Consider the following 26,392-nt stretch of genomic DNA (forward strand, 5'->3'; position numbering starts at 1 on the left):
AAGGAGTACATTTTCTATTTCATATCGCAAAGTGAAAAAGTTTCATAATATACTACCACTTTTAAAAACCGTAATGGATAAAAAATTGCTCATCTTTTAAAATGAAAAAGATGAAATATTACTAGCCACATCATATTTCGTCGTGTTTCCTTTAAGAGAAAACTACCTCTAAAATAAATGCTGTGGTTATTGGACTTCATGCAAATTTGTTTCTAAACTGTAAACATTCTGTAGTGTATTTTTTTTGATAAATCCATTCTTTATATATAATAACCACAATATTTTTCCATTTATTTTCTCAAAATCGTGTTAAGTTCAAACTCAATTTCTCCTCCTAGTAAAATTCTTTAAAAGTGTCCAAAGGAAGGGAATGCAGCCAGAGTATTTAAAAAAAATCCACTATGATTTTCTAGGTATAAATTTAAAAGGCTAGATTATTCTCAAAACAGCTAATTTAAAAGATGCCTTTTAAGAGACATTTTTGCACTCAGTTATTGTGTACATTTAACCAACACTCAATGCTGTAACACAGTACTGAATAGAATCCAATTTTCTAGGATTCAAAAGAGCAATTAAAATTAACCTCATACTAAATTGTATTTTATTCTTCATATTTCTGCATGCTACCTTTTTAGTACAGATCACACTAGCATTCAGTAAGATTTTAACAATGGTCTTTCCATTGTGTTTACAGACATTATTTCAAGTAATCTATCTGGAAAAGAACAATGGTTACACAAATTCATAAAGGGTTAATTCATTTTTCAATTTATCTTCTTGTATAAGGAAGCACCAATTAGTACAATGATCTGCTTTAGTAATGAGGTTAATATTTCACCAGTTCATTGGACAGTAAAATTAAATTTTCATTTTTTTTCCTGAACAATTACAAAGGTCAACAAAACAATGGTTAACTGTGAAGCAACCACTCTGGGATGAGTTTCCCTGGCCCTGACTACAAGTCACAGGATAAACTTTAGATGCTGGTTCAGGGCCTCCCCACTACACAGGAGACACAGTAATTTGGTGCAGCTTGGACCAAATAATTTTATCCATAATGATTCAATTAAAGTTTAAAGGATAAAAAAAAAAAAAATCCCCCCACATCTCTAGTTGAGAGCAATTATTAACATGTACTAAACCCCAGAACATATACCAATACAGCTTATTAAAAACAGAAGGACAGATTTATAATTATGTAACAGAAAACTACCAGAAATTTCTTTGTCCCTACTGCTTTCAAGTAGATGAATAGTAAAATGTTCAGTTGTATTCACACCATTATTAAAGACAATCCATAAAACATTCTTTCAGACTTTAACCATCACCTTATTTAAGTACATGGGAATTTCGCCTTTAACACAGTCTACATTTCATAATTTTCTTTTATGACTTGCAGTTTTTATCCTACTCATCTAAAATGTTTATCTGAGGCTTTTCAGGTGACAAATGTAATGAAAATTTTCATATATGAAAAATGTTGGTTTCTTCACCAGACAATAAGACTGACTTAAGTCTATTCCTTTAGGGAATTTAGTTAATATTCTAAATCCTATTTGCTAACAGAAGCTGGAAGTTAATTGAATATTCTCATTCTGTCTAGAGTTCTGACAGATCTTATACCTCAATGTATTCTTCAAAGAGCAGATAACTCAATCTTCCATTGTTATCTTAGGTTACTGCATGATGCTCTGATAAATATCAAATGTTATTTATTGTTGAGGCAATATGAAACTTCACTCTGACATACACTTAATTGTAAATGTGATTTTACCTATGTTCAAAATATCCAGTATAAGCTTGGTAATAAAGTTGTTGCAATCCCATACGACAAGTGTCTGCTGTCTGCTCTGACAAAATGAAGTAAAGGTTATGTGTATTCAAAATGACAACAGATATCTCTATGTCTCGCACTTTTCAGCTAGGTCAAGGAGCACAAGAACTAGTACATCATAGTGCACATTTAAGAGAGCTGTTTCAAGAAGATAAAAACCTCATCAAAACTAAGAGTACTGTATCGTATTTCTTGCCACCAGGTGCTTGTTGACATTTTCTGACAGATGAATAAATTGATACAGCTATTTATTATCATAAATACTACGTCAGTCTATCTTAATGTTAGGTCATTTGAGCATTAAAACATGGAAATGTATGTTTGCACATTTATACTTACATCTACACAAATGTATGACAACACAAGGCAGGTTTGGAAATGATAAAACCCAGTGCTACTGAAATGTATAAAACACCATAAAAATGCAAACCCATATTTGATAAAGTCATGTCAAAAATGAAGTTTTAACTTTGCTCCATTACTTCTGCATGATTTTTTCTTATAGGAACAAAATTAATTCTGTATAAATAATTGAAAATCTGCTAAACTGAACAAGTTTTAAAACAGTTTTTCTTTACATTTGGATCACTTTCAAACCACGTAATTTAAATTGTATACTGCAACACTCATTGATTAAAAAAAAAATTGAATGCTAATTCCTTTTCAGAATAAGAATTATAGACATTAAAGAGTTATGGGAGTCAGTTGCTCTGTTACTTCTTCCAATACTGAATAGACATTTTAAACAGTCTTAATGTCAATGGTCAACAATTCCTAACTATCAAGAAAGATATGCAATATCGTATTTCAATATATAAATTATAGCAGGTGAATGTTCTAGAGTGCTCCAAAATTTGAGACTTTCCAACAAAATGACCTTAAAATACTGTTCGTTTGATAAAACATTTCTATTTCTTATTTTTGATGAAGTATCGCAAGTGTATTAATTGCTTTACTTACTGAACTCATATATTCTGTTGATAAAACTCAACAAAAAAAAAAATTCTAATGTGATTTGCATTACTATTTTCAATAAATCAGAAAAGTTCTTTGTGAACCTAAGGGTGCCATATCAGATTAGACATTCTGATTAAGGCTTTTCTTCAAGCTGTAAATACTTTTATGAATTTCAGTGACAAGATGAGAAATTAAACTCATTCCTTGTGTTTGACATTTACTAAAGCTTTTAAAAACTAGTTTTGAAATGCTTTCAATGTAAATTTCTTCCTTGGAAGAAAAAAAAATTCTTATTGTTTGGGGTTACAGTCTAGGTGACAAGTGAGTGAAAACAGAGAATCAGAAATGCACCAACTCTCAGACTTACCTCAAACTCAGCATGCTTGTGGACATCTTCAGCTCTTTGTCGGTTCAAAATAAATTCTGCTTCGTTTGCGACACGCACTATATGGTCTTTCATTGCATGACATAATAATCTAAAATAAGAAAAATCAAAATCAACCTTTTGTTTTGATGTACTTCAGATAAACTATTTCATCAGATTTACTTAAAATGGAAAAAAATTAAAATAAATGAAGCTACTGTAATTGAGTTGCCAAATTAGTTGACATAAAAAATTAATTTGATCCAAATTTTTCTGCATTGGTGAAAGCACAAAGAAATGACATTAAATTGAAAAAAGTTTTTATTATTGAAGGGAAAAGTTCTTTATAGAAGTATTATATTTTGAGTATGTTTTTAACAACAGTTTCAATATGAATATGAGTAGTGTACTATCATTTAAAAAATCTAGACAACTGCTTAAACTTTTATTTGTGCCATTATATTGTTAAATAAAGGTATTCCAATTTCAGTCTTAAAAAATCATGAGATTACCGAAGATTTAAAGTCCTAATAAAATTGCAAAATAATATCAGTAGTTCTCATATGGTTTTCAAACACTAGAGTGAAAGGTGCACCATATCTACATGTTTTCAAGGTATCAGAACTAGACAAATCTTACTTTAAAAGAAGATAAAAATAGATTAAAACTGGACTGAGACTGAGGATGTCAGTCAGACACCTTAAATGAAGACTTTTGTAAAAGCCACAAAATACCATGAGATGCATAATAAAATTACAGGATAAACAACACTGTGTTGTTAAAAATGCTAACATTTTATTGGGCAGCAATAATGGAAGCAACTGCTTTCTTGTCCCTATAGTCCATATCTAGGGTTGGCCATTCTATTAAAAATTACTCTGGTCTTCTTATCAGCCTGGAGGAAATATTTTTCAGGATTAAATGATCCAACAGGTCTGTTTAGGCTCAGGAAGAACTGTTTCTTTTTGTGTCAAATTGGATCATGGTCTGGGATTTTCCTTCTTGCAGCATCAGGGAAACACACCGAATTTCAGAGATTCTTATATTAAGAATGTGAGATTTCTAGCAAATTCCACCCTAAGGCTGGTGTTGCTGTTAGAAGCACCACAAATGAAAATTATAATTATTAGAAATGAAAGCCATGATTACTAGACCTTACACCTGTAAGATGGAAAGATCTGAACTCTATTCTTGCCTTCTTTGGTGTGCTCTACCATCTGTGAAGGAAGGAAATCACCCTGAACTAATATTTAATATGTGTGTGTGTGGCAAGGGAAGACATAAGTGTAGGGGCCTCTGTTTAGAGATAAAGACAAACAAGCTTGGATCAAGGTTTCACACTGGACATTCATGCTCTTAATAATCCTTTTATCTAACCCTTTGCTATTTTTGAAAGCAAAAAGTATTTTGCAAACTATAAGCTAAAGACTAAAGTTGCTGACCTTGTAGTCTTCAAAATTTAGCTTTTTTAATCTACCCTGCTGGAAAATACGTTTCAGTGTTTTATTACTGTTAAGAGTCCAGATTTTTATTGTTAAGAGGTAAGTGTAGAACCGCCCTCAGATATGGATTAGGAGTGAACATTAGTGGGTGTCGAGAGGATGTGGCCAGACTCTTCCGTGGTGCCCAGCGACAAGATAAGGGGCAATGGACATGAACAAACACAGGCAGTTACAGCTGAATATGAGGAAAAACTTCTTTACTTTGTGGCTAACAGAGCACTGCAACAGAGTGCCTAGAGAGGTTGTGGCGTCTCCTTCCCTGGAGATTTTCAAAAGGTGCCTGGACACAATCTTGTGTGGCCTGCTCTAGGTGAACTTGCTTTAGCAGGGGGTTGGACCAGATGATATCCAGCATCAACCATTCTGTGATTCATGACATAAACAAGCTTCTCTAAAATGAAGAACTGAGTATTTAACATCTTTAATCACATTTTGCAACACAGGTCTTCCTGAACTTTCCCATATGACATTAATGACCTGGAAGCAACTAGCTAGGATTTCAAAACAGAAAAGACATAGATTTCAAGTGTCTACTAGCTGCACATTCCTTCCTTCCTGAATAACCTATGGAATAAATGAAGCACAGTGCAAATGGTCCAGCTGTGGTCCAGATAAGAATTCTAATTCTAAATGGTTTTAGGTGAATGGCTATAGGTTTCCCTACCACCATGAACCTGATGAGAAAAGATGACGACTAACTTCAATCCACTGGGTTTATTATCTGGGACATCTGAGCATGGTTTTTATACCTCAAAATCAAACAAACAAACCTCAAACAACCCAACCAAAACAACAACAAAACCCACAAAACAAACAAACAAACATAAAAATCTAAGCTGCCTCTGTTCATGAGCAAAGATAAATAAATATCATATTCATCGTAACTGTATTTACCTGTAGTAAGAAGTATTCACATTCTCTGTGCCCTTTTATGCACTACAGGGGACTTCAAATGGATGCCCAAAGAATGCTAATTTGCACAACTTATAAATAAACTTCTTGCCAGGGAATACACAGGGAGAAGTCTCCGGCTGCTTTACAGAAAACTTTTATAGACATGCAGCAGCAGGTTCAAACCAGCTGGCTAAAATTGCTGGTGACCTCAGCTTTACCTCCCACCCCTCTAATGATCCTTTCTGCTACAGACAGTGAGAGAACTGATGCATTTGAGAACAACCTTGGAGATGCTGCAGTTTTTGGACAGTACAATAGCCAAACTAAGCCATACTTCAGGTAACCTTGAAATGCCACAGGTCTTCATGGTCCAAAGTCAAGGAGATGACAAATAAGAGGTGATCAAGGAACATGCCTGAGTACTGGGTCCTGACTGCCTTCAGCACTGAAATTATTAGCTGAGCCCCCATTCAATTTTTGGCTCACTCCAATCCAGAAAATATAGAGCCATCATCCAAAGAACAGTTGACGGGAGACACAGTGAAGAAACCTAATCAATTTAAACTCAGACCAATGCTACCCAAGAAAGTTCTGCAGATGTTTTCACTCCATACCCCAGCACACATGGAACACATCATTCAGGAGAGTAAACCTCATGTCAATCCAAACAATCTGAACTAAACAGATAAAATAATAATGATATTTTAAGGCGAAGCAGGAACTGCACAGGCTTCAGGGAAGAACTGGATTAAGTGCTATGCAGAATGAATGAAGACACTCTGCTCTAGCAGGTGCTAACCTTAAGCAGTACGAATAAAGGCCAGTCCAAGCTACTTGGTTTCATTGAAAACTATGCTATCACCCTTTTTGTTTATTGTCAAAAGTCTTATCTGTGGGTATCTCAGTATTATTTAATTGTGTCTTGCCATTTGTTTCATGCATTCTCATATCTCTATCACTGATTGTGATTTCTTCAAGAAAAAGATGAAAAATTGTTTGTGTTAACAAATTGGGATTATGACCAAAGTGAGGCCACAGCCCATCAACACTATATAATCATTAAATAATATTGTATCAATGTGTGCTAGTAAGGGACATAGTGTGATTCATTTACCTTAGGTGCTTGTATGCACCTAACGTAGAATTTCAAAGACTAGGTAAACTATGCTTTTGTATCTAGAAGACCATTAATAATCACACTAGTCTTAAAATTCCTTGTCAGACAGACTTTTGAAAAAAAGGGAAGGGTTAAAATCCAGGCCATCATTCAGAAATCTTGCATGCCTCCAAAATGCCTCAGAATATCTTGGCCTGCATGTTTTGTTTTGTAAGTGCAAGAATGTAGGGCTGAAAACAGAAGCATAATAAGTTAAAGCAGTTAAATGTGTCATCTCATCATTGAGAGGCAGCTACTACAAGGTCAAGGAAGCAATGTCTTACAGACATTTTTGCAAAGCTACTTGCTTCTGTGCTTGCTGTGTTTGTTCAAGGATAATTGTTACTTTTTGAATTTTAAACCCCCTACTTACAAATAATTTTTGGTACTGATTTTTACTTCCAACTGAAAGTTACCATGTATTTTCAAACTACATTTCTACTAAGAAAAAGATGGCAAAAGTTTTATTACTGTTATATCTGGATTAAATCATAGCCAGCTAACTCTGAATCTCAAATTCATATAGACACAGCACTACTCAGCATACTGTCCTAACTGGTTTACATGTGGTGAACATGCATGATAATGTCACCATCCTTTGAATACTAACCATTTTATCTAAATCCTCATTAACTCAATCACATGCATGGCATAAGATTAAAATTAAAATTAAAAAAAAAAGAAACCTCTGACTTTTCTTGCATGAGAATAAGGGCTTGCAACGATTTTTCAATTCTCACAGGAAAAAAAAAAGAAATTATTCAGAAAGAATCTCAACCAGGAGAAATCTTACACTCAGTAGTATCAAAGACTGCCAATACATTAAAGAAAAACAAAAATTTCCCTTCACACACTACAATTAAGAGAAAGGAACAAGGACCTCTAGGTCAGCAAATTCGCTCTTTCATTGCAACACACAGCTACATCATAGAAACTATTTCATAAACTGTCTTTAGCTTGTTAAAGGTATTTTCATGACATCTAGCTCATGAAATGTGTGTTCAGTGTATGAAAATGTGATTGAGTTTCTTGACTCCAACACAGTTTTGGAAGGGCCTCAGAAGATTAAAACCCTTTTACTTTCCAATCCAAATGTATTCTTGAGCAGCCTTTACTGTTCCCTTTCATGCAAACATTGCCCTTAGCTTTACACAGTTCTTCCTTCTGCTGACCTTCTAATATTCCATCTACCCCTATTTTATTGGGCCAAGTAAATCAGCTCTCTGACTTTTCTTGTATGGCAAAACAGTTGGTAAGAGGGTTTTTACTAATGTAGGCTGATTTTACCTTTTCTGCAAATACATAGCCAAAGCTGTCAGCACTATTCTAGACAGGTTCTAGTCACTATTTACATAGTAACATTAATGCTGCCTTATTTCAATGGAAATATCCCTTCTGATAAAATTCTAGAACGTATTTCCCTTTTTCTTAGCCCTATATTCTATGATTTTGCACAAAATTTCAGTGATAGATTGTCCTCAGACATTTCCAAAAGATGAACCAGCAGACTTTAGCATATAGTTTCAAGAAGGTGAACTCCACGTACTGTTACATTATAAAATATTTATGTAAAACCTTACACTGTATAATATTTATACTAATGCGGGTTTGAAACCCACCCATTATATCCTGATTGATATTTCTGTTATCTGCCCAACTGTTTCCCATCTATCTTTCCTAAACCTGTACTGGAGTGACCAATCCCAGTAAGAAGGAGCTTGAGGCACAGAATGCCTATATACTTGCTACTTACTATACAGAGGGATGATCTGGAATTTGAGAGCCATATAATTTTCACTCTCCTTTGGAAATAAAACATTTTCTTTAGTGAAATCTCCTTATCACTGTGACTGAGTTATACCCACTGTTCTCATTCACCCCTGTCTTAGCAAGCCCTAAACACTAACCCTCAAAAGACCTAGTAACTAGATTAATGCTGAGACAGTGATGAGTCAGGCCTTCAGGTCATACTTACAATTCTCTACCCAAGAAATGCTTCCAAAGGGCTACGGAGTTGTATGAAATTTTTCACCGCAGGCTTGCTGTACTTTTTAATACTCATTTCCAGCAATTCAGAAATTTTACCAAAAGAAAAAAGACATTGACCTTTAACCTGTGTGACTCTTTCTTCAGCCAAGTGTGCAGCTGTGCTCTTCCCAAGATAAGCTGGTCTCAACCAGGAACTGATGATCAGCAAAAATCTTATCCTCTTTGTGTGTTAATTCTTACTGCATAAGGTGGAGATTAAACATTGACTTGGTAACTTAAGGTTTCTCTTCACCCAGACAAGCTTGATTTCTATTAATGCCCCCAAATTTAAAAACCACAGTTAAAGCTCTCTTTTCTAGGAAACAGGTTTAACTTGTTTTTAGGCTGAATCAAAGGACTTTCAGTATGGAATCCATCAACAAAGCAGTCTGAAATCACTTGTGACTCAAATCCTTCTACAGAGAAATGATCCTTCAGTACAGATACCTGCGGAGTTTCCAGCTGAACATATGGAAAATAGAAGTAAAAACTAGAATTAAGGTATGCAGGTACTTTACAATTAGCATGACAGGGCTTAAGTATCTGTAGGAATAAGAGTAAATGGCAGGCTTTCCTTTACGAAAAAATGGAAGAATCTCAGACTTCTGAGCAACAGCAGACGAGGGGCAGAGTGTGTCTCAGGACATGCCGATTCATAAATAAGAGTTATTGGTAAATATTGTTTGGGAATAGATAAGAACTTATTTTAAATTCAGGGAGATAGTTTTCCTGAATTCTGTCCTCAGCGAAGTTACTTTAGAATTCTGGAGTGCTTAGAGCTTAAAGGAAGTTGTGAAAAAGTATGCGTAATCAATCAGAAGCCTCTGTTTTACACATACTGGAGTATAAAAATGCTGTAGAGTTCCACATTCCATGAAGTCACTCAGATAAATAGTCAGAGGCTGGGAGAACTTTTTAGAGTTTTGGATATAAAGATAAGACTATACACAAACTCTCTTGGAAACATGTAAAAACCACAAAATTCTTGCAACACATATAGATGTGGATTGGGGTTGATGCCTTAAGACCCTTTTAGTTTCCTATTTTTCTAATTTTGTAAGCTTTATAAGTTTTATAAGTAGTAGAAGTAGATTTTAGAAGCAGCAGCCCTTGTTCCTTCACCCTGTAGCACAAGTAGTTTACACATTCCTCAACCCTCTTGCCCCATTCCATGCTCCCCATATAAATTCTACCCCTGAATTCAGTAGAAATGTTTAGTCTTTTGTCAAAGCAAGGCCTATGCTGTTTAGAGAACACTCATATCTTGGCCTGAACAACAGAACACAGTCAAGAACTGGGTGACCATGTACCCTTTGTGCTCTGAAGATGGTGAAGATGATGAAGGAGTGGTCCCAAAGGCCCCCAGACCCAATTCCCAGGGGGTGGGCCAGGGGGTGGATCAGACCAAAAGTAACGGGGTGGAAACACTTGGGATTGGACAGATAGTATTATAAAATGTAACATCTCAGGCACAGCCTGCAGGCGCATCCTGTAACATCTATACCTAGGAACAAATTAAACCCTTTCCTTATCTCACCCTCAATTCACTGCTCCTGAGTTTTTTCTTTAGCATCAGAGTCTGGCATCAGGGTGCTACTTCTACACCTATCAGAACTGAAGGATGAAAACTCTTATCTCACTAGCTAACTATCCTAAACTGACTTTGCTATCCCACAGTCAGTTTTTCCTAGTAATAATTTCACACAGTGAGAAAGAGGGCTCATAAGTGTTACACCGCTAGACAGAACAATTGAGCTTACTTTACCCAATCTTTTTAATTTGAAATAAACTAAAAAAAGCAGATAATTCTCAAACAGCAATTTTCAAAATAGATTACAAAATGAACATTTGTTATAATTTAGCTAAGGTCTTGCTTCCTCTACTCATTCCTGAAGTTCTGCCAACTCACATGTCCAGAGAAACAGATGTTTCTCTGACTTACTTTTATCAGATGCCCATAGATTATTTTTTCCATAGATTATTATGGCCTCAAAATAGGTCATATTTTCACCAAATAGTTGTTTTGACAATTATTCCTCTTAATGGCATTCATAATAAATGAAACCTATAGTTGTGCTTAGTATCTGCCATAGGATTCATAAATTAGTCTGACTTGAAGAGTTTTTAAGTTCCACGAGACACAGTACTGCTATAAATACTTCGAAAGTAAATTTCTATAAACTTTAGAAGGTAATGTCTAACACAGAGGTCTCATTTCTTGCAAAAGGGCAATGATGAAGAATTTGCTAGAAAAAAGTTTGAAATTATAGCATGCAAAGACTGGCTACAACATGAGCACATTGGCAAGATAAATTTCATGAAGGGTAACCATTAATGTTTCAGAAACGCCACAGAAGCTGTAACCGACTCAGTGAAACTCAGAGCTGAGTAAAAGGAATCTTCCACTCTTTATAAAGATTTTCTATTTCACATAAGAATTTTCTAAATCAAGAGGAATCTGTCTCTTTGAAATGGTGACCATTCAGTAAACATCCAAGACCAGCTGTTACAACGGAGATGGCCTGTACCTCAGAATTAGCCTTCCCTTTGAGGCAATACTCATCAGGCAATACTAGAAGGTGAGAGGATACCTCAAAATCTCTAACAGATCTAAGAACTCTAGCTGTACTGACCTCACAAGGACACCGATCGTTACCATAACAATGTATGCTTTGTTTAACACAAAGTGACTATTAGTCTGGAGTTAGGAGAGCTGGAGGTAGGACTACAGCTGTAGTAAAGAATACGAGATTATAAAAAACCAAATCCAAACAGCTGGAATAGAAATACAGACATTTGGTGCCCGGTTTTACAGAAATATCTATGACAGGAATCCTCTACCAAAGGAAGATAACACGTAGGCTGAATCTCCATAAAACAACCACTCAGAGTTGATAAATGATTCCTCCAATCAAAAGTTATACTGGGTGAGGGGGACAAAAAAGCAAGAAAACTTGGTCAAAGACAGAAAAATCAAACACCTTTGTTCTTATTTATACGTTGTATCTGAGTGCTACTGCTTCCCCAGAGCTATTTTCTGACTGTATTTGCAGTAACATCCTTCTCTTAGGCAGGATAGATCCCTAAGATACTCCACTTGTCAAAGACATCAAACTAAGGTACGAACAATTAACCACAACCCTTGAAGCTCCTTTAAGTAGTAAATTTTCTACCCATTTAGTTGTCCATCCCTTCAGAATGTAGAGTTCCTACTTTGATACATGAATATTGTGGGACACAGTGTGAAAACCTTGCTAGTGTCAAGGTAAGTGATGCTCACTGCAATCACCCTGTCCACGAATCTGGTTGTTTTATCACAGAAGGCAAATGGTTAGGTTTGTCTTTTGTAAATCCATGTTCACTATTCTCAATTATCTTCTCTTTTGTGCGGCCAGAAATGTGCCCCAAAAGGACTTGCTACATGGTTTTTCAAGGGACAGAAAAAAACTGATGAACTTATAGTTCTCTGGCTTTTGTGGACTGTTTTAAAGATGGGTGCTATCTTCGCCTTTCTTCAGGCACCTGTGATCATAGTGATCAGCCTAGCAAGGACTTTTACAACCATCAGATGTACACCATCAGGTATTATGGACTTGTATGGTACAAGTTGTCCGAAGGCATTCTTGACTCAGTCCTTATCCACTGTTTCTAGTTGTCCTCCTTGAACCCTTTCACTAATGACAGAGGCTTGAGAAACTTTCATGAAGAATGAGGCAAATAAGGCACTGAGTACCTCAGTCATATCTGTCATCCATCCCACTCAGCAACAAGCCACATTTCCCTTGGTTAGCCTTCTAATGAAGCCCTTGTTGTTCTCTTCCAAGTCTCACTTCCAATTGACTATTGGCCATCCTGACAACATTCCTTACATGCTCAAGCAATGTTTCTAAATTCCTCCTTTGTAGCCTGATTCTACTTCCACCTCCTATGCACTCTCTTTTTGCATCAGAGCTCTACTATAATTTCCTTAGCTAGCCAAACCACTCTATTGATACATTTACTTTTTTCCTGTTCTTGCACTTGGATGATGCTGTACTTAAAAGCCTGCCACCTTTCTAGAGCTCCCTTGACCTCCACATCTGCCTCCCATGGGATCCTACTAATCAGTTTCCTGAACAGGCTAAAATCTGCACTCGTGGAATCTGTATTCTGCTACTCTCCATCCTCACTTCCCTCAGGATCTTGAACACTACTGTTTCATGGTAACTACAGCCAAAGGTACCATTATTTACTACATTCAAAAATAATTCTTGCTTGCTGGTAAACAGCAGATCCAGCTGCTTGTCACTCTTAGTTGTTTCACTCTGCACCAAGAAGTCATTCCCAGCACTCTTCAGCAATTGTCTTGACTACACGCATCCCACTTTGATGCACTTTCAGAGGTTGTCAGGAAGGGTAAAGATCCCCATGGGAAAATGGGGTTTGTGATCCAGATACTTCTCCAAAGTGTTTAAAGAATGGTTCTTTCTTTCCAAATTGCTTAAAGAATTCTTCTTCCCTTCCGTCACCCTGAATGGATGGTCTGTAACAAACTCTCACCATGATGTCACCCTTACTGGACTCTCCTCTCATCCTGTCCTGCAAGTTATCAATCAGACTGTCATCCAACTCACTGAAGAGCTTCACAGAGAAGGCAACACCTTCCTTGCTTTCTCTGCCTATCCGTCCCAAGGAACTTGTATCTGTTTATCACAGCACTTCTGTCATGCAGTGCAGGCTGTCCCACCAAATCTCAATCATTCCAATGATGTCACAGCTTTGTGATTACATGTGGAGTAATTTCTACTCCCAGTTGCCAAAGCTGTATGCATTTGTGTACATATTTGCATGAGGTGGGTGCTCCTATCTTATCTCATTCTTGTCAGCATGCACCCTTTTCTTTCAACCTCATCCATCACTACTTCACTCAAATGTGGGCTGTACTCTCCTCACACAACATTCCTAAAGTCTTTTCATGTCTCCTTTTACAGCCAACATGGCAGATGCATCCAGCTCTTAAATTAAGAAGCCTACTTATGTGTATACCCCAATGTAAACCTGAAATCCTAATTAAGCTGCTGTCAGTGAAGCTCTTGACATGTGTGATACCCTCATCATCACACATTCATAGCATGATTAAAAAGAAGCATAAAGCTCAAGATCATAACCAGGATGTCACTAAATCTTTCAGGTATATTACAGACTTTGAAAGTATTAATTTAAATCTATAGTCAGATCTCTTGTTACACTGAACACTAATTACCAGTTACAACAGTTCTATTTTTAGAAAGTTGTTTGTATACTGAATTGTACAAGTATGTGTTATTCAGACCTTCCTAATAAAACATTATCTAAACCAAGAAAAAACAGAAATACTGTAAATCAACCAATTTAAAACGAAAATGCAATTTATTAAATAACAGGAATATAGATGTTATTTTTTAAAAACAACTAAACTGAAATATTTTATTTCAGAATATTTCTAATAAAGTCAAGGATCAGAAAGGCATTTGAATTATTTCAAAAAGAAATAACAAAAGTTAGGTACTCAGAAAATCACCTTATAGCATGGTGATTTGTCTATTAAAACATAGACATTTAATGAAAGACTATGATCCTCTCCATTACATGTAAACCTTTTCCTCCATACTCAAAAGAAAGCTCTGTCTCAAAACTGTTGATTTATTACCCAGGTCTCTCAAAATCTTACCCAGAAAGTCCTTCAAAATAATCTTAGTCTTCATTTTGATTTTAATAATTTAAAATTCAATCATTATTGCACAGTGATTATATGCAATTTTACATCCCATTAACCCTGCTTTGTTTTAATTATAAAGATCCTTTGTTAGATTCCTTTAAATGATCCAGTTTATAATTTCAGGTTATCCTAGGGAGCACTTTAATTCAGCTGCACATTCATCAACTGTTTATGTCCTGTTAATTGTTGACAACGGCACAATTGCATTCACAAGTTTAGCTATTAAGCAGAATAAATATTTATAACAATTTCCAGTTAAAGGATTGTTATCTTTATACCCAAAACGGTAAATTAAAAAAAAAAAAAGGCTGATTGCAAAGAAGAGTATTCTAGTAATGCACATACACTTTTTCTAAAACACCTTTCTGAGAAAATTATACAGAGGAATATGTATCTAAAGGCAGTTTGATTAGACATTCCTTTGACTGGATTTAAGTAGCAATTCTTAAATACTACTTTATTTTGAAAAGTCACTTAGAGGGGATCAGGTCCACTGGTATCTTAATACCTGACCGCTAAAAATATGCAGATATAGGATTTGTTCAGAAGGATCATTTTATCAATAGCTATGATACAATAGTATCTGACTTTAATATCCTGGCTGAGAAAATAAAATAGGTCAAAATGGTACTGTGTATTACTATCCAAGAACATAACCTTACTATAATTATTCAGTCTATTTCCAGGTAATATTTATTGTATAATGTGCAGTACACGACCAACTCAGGTGAACCCTATTATGGTATAAAAACTCATACTGGCACTTCATAGCAAGAAGAATTTCCAGTGGAAGGACTATGTTTCCCTCTGTTATATTGTGGTGTAACTTCAATGTGCACAAGGAATCTAGGAGAATTTACATCAGCCAAAAATTAAGCTACATACTCCTGTTTTTTTAATACGCATATTCCTATATTTCTATACTCTGATGTTTTCTAAACTTTATTTTAAATAAATTCACTATTTAACCACTGAAATATCAGCTAGACAAAAAATATCCTACAATAAACAGAAGATTTGATACTTCACTTTGCCAATGAGATATCATTGGCGAAAAAAGAAATCACACATAAAATAAGAACATCTCTTCAACAGGTATATTGTTATATTTTTTTTATCTGCACATAACAAAACACGTAGATTCAATTGGATTTAATGCACTGGCCAATACGAGTCACACACATTACTGTTTATCTTGAGTACTCCACTACCAGGAAGACTGAAGGTCCCCCTTTGCTGCCCAGCTTGCTGGCTAGAAGTACTGACAAACATTGCACACAGTTGAACACCGATACAGCACCAACATTACTTGAGGACTGATATTAAAGTATCATAAAAATTTGCAAAAGCAAGGAAGATCATATAAACATAATGTCATGTATGTTTTACAGACTCAAATTGGACCAGAAATTCTAGATAAAATAATTCATCATGAAATAGCAGTACAGAGAAGTACATCTGCAAAATGAACGCTGTGCTCCTAAAACAGATGGAGCAGCAGATGGGTTTGCAGATTGGGCTCCCTGGATTGTCTGGGTAAAACAACCTTGCTACTCTGGAGAATGGTGGTTTAATTCTCGGATAACCCCAAACTTATATACAGTTCAAGGGAACTCTATTTCCTTCTGTCAATAAACAAAATTTTCAAAATGTACACATTTCAAAATGAAATATTTACTATATTAAGTATTTATACAATAAATCTCTTAATTAAAATTGCCTTTTCAGAATCTTTTTGGAACAGATGGTGAAGAAGTATTATCACCCAATAGAATAAATGCAAAATGACTATTTTTTCAAAAGCTTTAAAATTCATTACCTTCCTTCATTGATGAGCTCAATAAATGCAAGTCCTGCATTCTTCTGAATAGAATTTTGCCATTCCTAAGAAGATAAAATATAACATGATCAAAACCCAAGGATTTTAAACCACATATCTGAATCTGACCCTGATGACTTCCTAAAGAGACTGAATTTAGGCTGAACTTCTTAATTTTTTTCCCCCAGAGAAGAATGACCTGATCATTTAGAAACTGTAATTCATTCTGATTTTCAAATAAATTTTAAGTGGTTATGTCTTCTGTTTCACTCTTAAGCAACTTATATTTTTCTTGTCCAGAGAATAGAAAATACATCTTGTTTCTCCAGTTCATACACTTGTCCAATGAACATAAGTGCAACAAAGTACCATAGCAGAAGTTTCTTCACGTTGCTTCATTTTTACACCTTGCATATATTATTATATAGGGAAGACAATAATCTATGTACCATCTATCCGCCTTGAATTCAATTTTTGTTTCTTCCTGATTACAAGTGAAAACAAAACCAGCCAGTGATCACAAACTGGTTTTTTAAAATTCTTTTACTGTTAGCATAGATTTCCAGGACGAAATTTCAAACCAATGTAAACCACCTAATTGATGTTAAAAGATAACAGGCTTTTACTTCATATACCACTAAGTTAAAGAGAAAATTCTTAATGCATAACAAACATCTTTTTGTCAGACAATTCACTGTCTCTATCACACCAACTGATTTCTGATACTTGAGATGAAAAAAGATTGAGATATCTCTCTAGAAAGTAAAGATTACTTCCTTTGGAAATAATTCCTTAAAACTTTTCTTTAAGAGTAATAAACACTTCCTTTTCCTTATAAAGAAAAAAACTCAAAGTACATTAGCTGGATTACAGTTCATAGAGAAATTTTCAAGTCTCAGACTTCACAGTATAAACAAAAATGGGTAGAGAGAGTTACAGTTACAGAACTATTCTGGTATACATTTCACTTTTTTGAGGACTAAAAATATCAGGTAGAAATTCTCAATGCTTCTTTCCTGATATGGGCAAAAAAAAGATGGCCTTGCATAGATAAGGAAATTTTGTCAAAGAATAACTTTGAAATCTAGTAACTAATCAACTAAGTGCTTCTTACTGATTATATGAGAATTCACAGATTTGACCAAGTCATGTATCTTAAAAAACCCCCAGCAACAATAATCTTGTACTCATGACTGGCTCTATAAAAAGCAAGCTAGTAAAATACCCAAATAATGAACATACTGTTGACCTGTTACTGTGCAGGTAACTCCTAGTTAGAGAAGACAGAGTATCAGCACTCAAACCTCTAGCTTGTGAGCTAGAAAACCATTGTAATGTCCTTTTTCTGTGTTTCAATTTTGCTAATGCAGTAACTGAAGCCAGACCAATGATCTAACTTTTGGAAGCAGTTAAATCACCTTAGTGGAGTACAAAATCACTCTGAGAAACTGAGAATGAAAGAATTCAATTGCATAATCACCTCGTGACATTTTAAGAAACAGAAGTCTGGGTTAAAGACAGTGTTTGCAGTGTAGAATTTTTTTTTTTATCAGAGCCTGTTACTGTACACTATAGCAACCCCTATTAGCATTTTCTTTTGAGATGCTTTTCTGCACCATAGCTGCAATGGCTTTGCAGTCAGGAAAGCAGAACTGGTACAAATCAGCAAAGAAATTGAAAAGACGGAGAAGAAAAGAAAAAAGGCTTCCTAAGACAGGTAGAAGAAAGCATGCTAATTAAATTTTTAAAGAGAAGCAGAGAGTCTACCTGTGTCTGCAAAAGAAAGAGAGATTCTCACAAGTATTTTGTCAGATCTTCCTGCTCAGTGCAAATGTCTCGGATTCTACAGGACATCCAAAATGCCTAACTGGATTTTATGTGAGATATCTTAAGGTACCTGAAAAGCCATCTATCCAAAAGATATCTATGCGGAAGCAAACAAATCTCTTCTTATGTCTTCATAAGCAGAAAATCTCATCAATTTATCCAAAGTAATTATTCATGATAAAAATGCCTGAAACCTGCCCAACTATCTACCAAAAGCTAGTAGAAAACATAATGTTGCAGAACAAGAAAGAAACCAGGATTCATGGCTCATGCATTGTTTCAGTACCAACTAGCTACTACAAGATTCACTACAAACTCTCAACCCTTTACTAATCCACAAATAAGGGAATAATTATTACTACTAAAATTTCCTCTCACTTTTAGGCATAATTTAACATAACAGATTCATGATCATGAGAGATGACCTGTGAAGAGGCACCTGGTTCTCTTTTTTCCAGTTTCTTTTTAAAAGATGCAAACATTAGATAGAAATACTAAAAAATTCCAGCATTACAATTGCCTTTGCAATGGCCATTCAGGTGACTGCATGCACTTTAAGAATTGGATTAAGATGTGGAGCAATTTTGTTTATATTATCTTGGATTCCACAGAAATTTTTCTCAACCTCAAGATGCAAGAAGTGGAAAGATAAACACCACATGAAATGGATGTACTAACAATAGTTGGAAGATTTATGCTATAGCTAAGTAGAATCGTAGCATAGACATTTGGCTATCAGCAGCTAAGTGCTTGAATGGCTGCACTACATCTCGTGTGGTTTTGGTGAAGTTCATGTCATGAATCTTCTCAGCCTTAAAAAAGAGCTGGAAGACTTTTCTGTGTCTCAAAAATGCTGATGCCAATTGCATGCTGAAATAACAGAAGCCCCTGACAAAATCATGTACCAGAGAACTACTTCTATACAAGAATGCATTGATCTTTCTTTCCTTGGGGCTCCTGCTTGATATGGCAGTGGGGATGACTATTAATGCCAGCAGTGCACCTTTCAGAACAAGGTGGGACGTAGAAGATTCAAAGACAGAGACATGTTATGTCAAACACAGATAGTGTTCAAGAACGATGCCATCGCTTCTTCGTATTAAAAACAGAATGAGAATTTAATTTTTAATTTTATTCATGCTGAAACAAATAAAAATATTATCTTCATATATAATCACTAAATATTGTAACTTTAGACTCTTAGTTCAATTACTTCCAGTCTGGCTATGTTCTAAATATTTTATATTATGCAAAATTCTATTGAAGGCATCAAATATGCACTAAATTATTAGGATAATGGCAATTGCTACCCTCCTGTCCCCACCTAACTTGTACTCCTCGTCTACTCTGTTGTTGCTTGAAAAGTATTACTGCATATAGAATGCATCAGTACACCTTCCTGACAGAAGGTTCAGACTAAATCCTGTTATGAAACTGTCCACACAGAGGGAGACAGGAGATGAATAACATCAAGATGAGAGTAAAAGGATAAAAATATTAAATAATGAACCAAAACACAGTACAGATATTACTTGAAATTCAGTTGGTTTTCTTTTAAATAATGACATACATTTTCTTACACTCCGATATTGTCACAATTTTTACAGTTTACTTTTCAGTGTATTTTCCTAGTCCTATTTCTTTAAAATTCTCCAATCTACAACACAAAAGAAAAAAAAAATTCCAGACATAATTTATTCATCAATTTAACAACTCTTAAATTGATAACAGAAAATTTGCCATTTGCCCTGGAAAAAATAGTGAAGGAGCAAAAAAAAGAACTACCAGGGTTGGCATGGTAAGAACTTTTTTTAGTTTATATTAGACTTCTTTCCAACTAAACTTTTGCAATAAAATTTTTGAATTTTTATTCATGATGATTAGAAAATATCTTAAAAAATCTTGTGATAGTATTAAAAAGTAATTACTATAAAGGAAAGGAATGGTGATTTTCAGAGTTCTCTCACCCTTTCTACTTTCTGCAAGGAAGTCTAAAATTTTGTCATAAATTTCAAGTTTCTCCAGAAACTGCAGTTACAGAATGGACAGATATCTGGTGTAGTAACCACCCTACAATTCTCCTTCCACTACAAGTTCAATCAATTGTATGTTCTCTGAAATTCTCTCTTCTCCATGTCTTAAATTAATCTGAGTATTTTTTCTTTTGTCATACTGAACATTTAGTGAATTTTCCAGTCTAAGTTATTAATAAATCAGTTGACACCTCAATTCTTCAATCGTTGTATTTTAATTAAAACTTCTTGAGACAGATGAAATTCTATTATATCAGCTCTCTTTTGCCTAGACCCTTGAATATGTTTGGAGGAAAATCTTGCGTGGAGCTGAATAGGTGCTACCTTTTGTCTGGAGAAGGAAGAGGAAATGTTATAAAAATGTGTTTGCAATTCACAACACACATGTAATTTAGCTTGGGTTTGAGCTCCATGTTGGGTTACCTTCTAAAACCACCAACAAATTCATAACCAAAAACTTGCTTTACTTCACCAATAGCTTTACGTGCACCAATAACTTGCTTTACTTCATTTAAGAGGAAATATTCAAAAGAAATGTTACAAGATTTAAAGAAATGTTTTGTATTTCTTTTCTGGCAGAAAATCTCATCCTTTAAAAGCAAGTAAAAACAGCAAAATGAACTAATTTCAAGATACAGTCTCATAAATTTTTGATCACTGTAGTCATAAATTTTTGAGATGATAATATTTTTTTTAAGATCATAGCACTGTCCCCACCATTCCTAGAAGAATTTATCTAAAGATATTGAAGTCTTAAAACCTTCCATTATTGTTTGAAATGAGAATCAGATCTAAGAATTCCAGTTATACTGCCTGTATACGTCTCTCACGTTCACATGTGTACTGCTGATAGATGATAAATAAAACGTACTTTAGGTCTACCCTTTAAATCAATTTGGGATCAATTTTAGGATTTTGTGATAGGTCATCCATTTTAAAAGTGGCTATTTCCCACAATAAGCAAGTTGCAAAGTGACTGATGACATCCTCCTGGAGGGCAAGGCTGCAAGTATTCAAATACTCATGGCTTCTGGCCAAATCACAGAAAGGAAAAGAATACGAAACTTTCATAACATTGTTTTTGTGAATATGAATTTAACAATGCAACAAAGGTAATAGAAAGTTTTAGATTTCACTTTCACAAGACTAGGGCCTCATTTTTCCTCCATTTTCTTGACTTGGAGTAATATGTTAATATTTCACTTTCTTGGAAACACAGAGACCCATTGCCCTTCCAATCACCTGTGGTAATTGCCCAATTTATCTTGAAAATGAAGTCAAACATTCCCAGAGGAATAGTTCATTGGTATTTTGGAAGAAAGGAGAAAAAAATCTACAACTGCAAAAACATTTACATTATCCAAACACTAGGGAAATGGACACATTTATTTAAATGATACAAAATTAACCTTCATCACCTTGTAGAAATTCTGTATTTTTTCTAATACGGATAGAAGATATGGGTTAGAAGACACACATACATCCACAACTTCTAGAACTTACTTCCTGACTGGAAAAATAGTTCTTCATTTAAGAGATGCTAGAATTATTATTAAAACATGTATCACTATGTATGGTTATTAATCCTAAAAGCCAGTACACATTTTACCTCACCAGTTTTTGACGTTAGAGGTAGATAACTAATTTGAAGTCTTTAAAAAATAAATAAAAGATCTTTGAATGTACAGAAAACTACTCCTCACATTATTTCCATTATAGTGAAACTGCTCAAAACTATAGTATATTTATTAATAATTATGGTCTCCAGTAATGACCTTTTGCACCTTTTCTCAGCCCTTTAAGAAATATCATCTGACTCTGACTTTCTAGGTGTTCCTCTTTGATCTAAGATCCTTCTCAATTGTAGGCAACTTAGAGAAGTCAGGGGAAGACACCTTTCCATATTAGGATATGGGGAAGTAATTCCTGCAGTTTTCTGATCATGCCTGTTTTGCCATGAATCTAGAAGAACTCCAGATCAGCATCTCACTGGTGTGCAATAAGTGTATTCTTTGACATTTTTTGACAAAAATACTCTGACAAGGACAGGCAAGAGAAAGGATCAGAAGTTCCAAGATGACTCTACCATAAGATAAAAAAGACAACATCCTGCTTATTACTAAAAGCAAAACACAGAATTAGTTTTCTGAGTGTACGGGAATCTGGAAGGACACCTCACAGAATGATGAAGAAAGCAAAATTGCTCAATGAGTAGGAAAGAATATATTGATGGTTTCCATTTGAAAGTTAGATTATCAGAAGCAGATGGCTAAGAGATGAAGATTGAGACTGGGCTGGAAGACATTCCACACACAGACAAGGAATTAATGTACGTAATTTCTCTTTACTATAAAATAATAATAATAAAAAAAAAATTTCGTGCAAAATAATCACCTTTTGGAAAATTATTTTCCAGAATTCCATAAAGCAAATGAGAAATGTTGAGGGGAAAAAAAACCAGCAGAAAACCCATGCACAAAAACATAAGCCCTCTAGTCAATGAACCACTTAATTTCCAGAGCAAAAAAAATATGTATAAAGGAAAAGGTTTTCTGCTTCTCCTCTAACTTGTACTGGAGTTCATTTTGGAAATTACACTAAGTGTATACAACAACCTTTTTGTGTATAGACCATGTTGTGGATTGTGAAGAGCCCAAAATCAATATCAAAACATAAGTACACACTTCATCTCACACACTTAAGCTGTACCATATGTGATACTGGATAAGGACACAGTAGAATTATTGCTTTTGTCTTGATGGACTTTTATGTAGTCCAAATAGGATGAGAATATTATAGAAAGTACTAGCTTCAGGCACAAAGACTCCATTTATTGAACTTAAATTTGAGCCTGTGGTAGAATGTGAAGTTACAAAGCCTCAGCTTGGAGCTACACTGCTCACATTTTCATACTCACCCTTTTAGTGCTTTGTCCAGTTATGAAAATCTGTGGGATTTTTTGTTTGTTTTAACTTATTGATCTCCCATCAAATGCCAATATTCCTTTATCCTGACTGTCACAGAGGCAGCTGTCTTTCCTACAGCCCCAGCCATCCTACCTGCTGCCTGCTGTAAGTTATTGCTTTTATGGCTACTCTAGCAGTATAATCAGTTAAAAATAACTTTTTTACTCAGAGTTAATTTAGCTAGCTTTGATGTGACTGTTTCCACCATTACATATATTGATGAAAGGGACTGAGCAGCAACATGGACCTAGGCATGGAGAAAATACGATACCTCTGCCAGGGTGATCTTGGCCAGAGAGAGCCTAGACTGAGCACTGAAAGTGTAGTCTAAGAGTATGATTCTATTAGATGTAGAGATCTGAACTTACAGCTGCCATGAAAACATGAGTCATGATTTTTCTCTTCTCCTCTGTGCTCCCAAATTTGCAATCCTGAATCCTTTTCTTTGAGTAGCTCTTCTGGCTTTTGAACAAGGCTCATAGTCAGCTTAACTCATTAAGCCAGGAAACAAATGTCTCAGCAGTTTTCACATGTGTTTGTGAGTTAGTCTTATAAATATCAGCACTGGTACAAAAGTGGGGTTAGCAGAGAAGAAGCTGCAGAACGGAAGTAGTGTAGCAGATGCAGAACTTTGTTAGGATAAACATTTTCCATTGAAACAATGAGTTTCTGCACGTTTGCATGTGTGTTTCTATATTTCCTTCCCCTCTACAATACATTTTAATTCAGACTTTTGCGGTGATATGATATGCAGCATTGTCTCCTGTTTGCACTACAAAAATAGAGACAGATATGCTAGTGCCTACTGAAATCTCTGCAGTGCCTGGCTGATGAGTCTTCCTATATTTTCAGAGATAAACCTAGCACTCAATGAGGATTTCCTTAGAATTGACTCTGGCCAGGCACATCTTTTGAGTATTTTTTTTTCATTTGTTTTTCCACCTCTCCTTGGAGTGGGATTAATTTCTTGATATTGTTTAAAATTTTTTTTGCCACTTAGGATAACAAGGCATTCACTCTTTTCCCTTACCTCTGCCATCTTCTGCCCCACTTTGCTACTTTATAGTTTTGTCTGCTGTAGGGTATACATTGTAGTATACAGCTACCAGTTGACATGTATCAAACTCCTAGAAAGTGTTTTATGGACTCTGCTGCATGGGAGCAGATCCTTGAGGTCTTTTTTGATTAAGCATGTGCTGAATGACTGCCTGTGATACAGAGAGACAAGACTTGCATTCAGTCCAAGCAGTTTCCAAGTTAATATATAAGAAAGCATAGACATCCACAACTCATTTATGAAGCTCACACCGTTAAACCAACATTTGAAAAGCTTAGCTGAAGCTCAATTTAATTAATCACATACTGGGGTTTTTCAAGTTATGGATATACTCCAGGCATAGTTTTCTTTATTTAAGGCATTTTAAGTTCTACAATTTTTCATAGAAGTAAACAATTTTCTGAATCTACTTACAGCTTACTTATAAAAGGGACTTAGATGCTACCAATTCTTTGAGAATCCCCTAATAGGTTTCATTGCCAGTTTTAAGTAAAGCATTTTTTGGTTATGGATATTATTTTCCTCATACAGTTTTGGGTTTTTTTTCTAATAAAAGCCTGTTTACAAGAAATAGCATCTAGAAGGCTCCTTAATGACAATCTTGATTGAACTTCCAGCATAGGGGGAGGGGAAATACAGAATGAATGATGTCTTGAAAAACTACAAAATCCAGAAATTTATCAGATATTCTACATGTATCTACAATCACAAATGGCATAGTGTTTTTTGGAAAGTAACGATTTATCCTTATAATAATTATACTTTAAAACAGATCAAGTAGCAAGATGTCTTAAATAATAGGACACTATTTCGTGTTTAAGAAAATAAATTTCCTCTGTTAATAGATAAGATACAGAAAAATAAATACAAGTGGCATGAGATAAAAGTCCTTTGGGATACAACTACTCAGTTTCTCCAGAAGCTTTATCCCCAAAGAGAAGAATCTGTAAAAGATCTGGAAGTAATCAGAAACTGTTGTAGTGTTTTGGCTAGGGGAAGGAAAAAAAGAAAAAAAGGAAAAAGTAATCAAAATCTAAATCTGAAGTAAGAAGGGACTACACTGCAAAAATTAATGTATTTTTCTTTAAACTGTATGGTTTATTGAAGAAATCTGCCACTTCAACAGCAACACAGCTGTGACATGCTCAACTAGGCTGAGGGAACAAAGACCAGCTAATCAAGCACAGATCTTGTCAAACGTAACACATCTTCATTTATTTTATGTTAAAATAGACTAAATCCAAATAAAAATTCCTAGTTTAGGAAAAGTGAGGATCATTATATGTTTATTATTAATTATCTGGAAAAAATTGATTTCAAGTACTTGGATGTATGATTATGGCTTATATAAGAAATAAAGAAAATAAAGCCTTCAAATTAACCTCAGTGCTAATCAAGTGAAGTAGGTAACACTAGGATAAAATACAGTGGATGTAGGCAAGTGCAAGTTACAGTACTAGAGAGATTCTGAAAATACAGAATAGTGCTTTTTATTCTTCTCCAAACCCACAAATGACGCACCATAACTACAGAAGTTCCTTTAAAACTTAAAATGTCTTTTTTCACAGAAACTCCAAATTCCTTTGGGGGAAAGCCTTGATTGCATATCCCTCAGAGTCTAAAAGGCTGCCCATATGAACTGAATTATCCATGACATGTACCTTCAGACATTTGTAATGTGATATTTCATGTAAATTTAGACCATACCTTGGATGTGAGCCGCTGGCAATGTTGATTTTATTCAGGAGCTCTGATAAGAAAAAAAATTCTGACATCCTTGCTAATCTGTAGTCGTTAACATGGAATTTCCAACATAAAAAGCATAAAAGCATCTAATTTGCTGTAGCAAATGAAAGGAAAACAAACTTCGCATTTCCCTTTCCTTTTCAATGTCTAAAGTTACTTTGTCCCGTGCAAACAAAATTGTACTTTTCAAAGGTTTTTATTATCGTCATCTATCTTTGAGTGACACATTTCAAACTTCCCCACATAATCTGTAAAATGTCATTCAATTTGAATATGAAGGATTTACCCATGTTAGGAAGAAAAACCCTAGTTACATAGGGAATACTAAAAAACCACAGTACTTTATATAGTCTTTCCAGCTCATACCAATTAATCTTTCATATTAAAAAGCTCAGGTAGTACTATTTTTCTTTTCTTTTCTTTTCTCTTTTCTTTTCTTTTCTTTTCTTTTCTTTTCTTTTCTTTTCTTTTC

The 26,392-nt window shown here is 34.9% G+C and overlaps 1 protein-coding gene across 1 annotated transcript in view; it reads right to left on the reverse strand.

The window, feature by feature from the left end:
* Nucleotides 1-26,392, reverse strand: part of NBEA (neurobeachin) — a 451,136-nt gene that overhangs the window by 201,314 nt on the left and 223,430 nt on the right. The window contains exons 36-37 of the mRNA XM_027677697.1: nt 16,292-16,356; nt 3,159-3,267 (exon numbers count right to left, since the gene is read on the reverse strand). Of these exons, the coding sequence (XP_027533498.1) occupies nt 3,159-3,267; nt 16,292-16,356 (174 nt within the window). The remainder of the gene's footprint in view (nt 1-3,158; nt 3,268-16,291; nt 16,357-26,392) is intronic.

Source organism: Neopelma chrysocephalum, unplaced genomic scaffold (genome assembly GCF_003984885.1).
Source record: "Neopelma chrysocephalum unplaced genomic scaffold, ASM398488v2 Primary Assembly neopelma1_43, whole genome shotgun sequence".
NCBI lineage: Eukaryota > Metazoa > Chordata > Aves > Passeriformes > Pipridae > Neopelma > Neopelma chrysocephalum.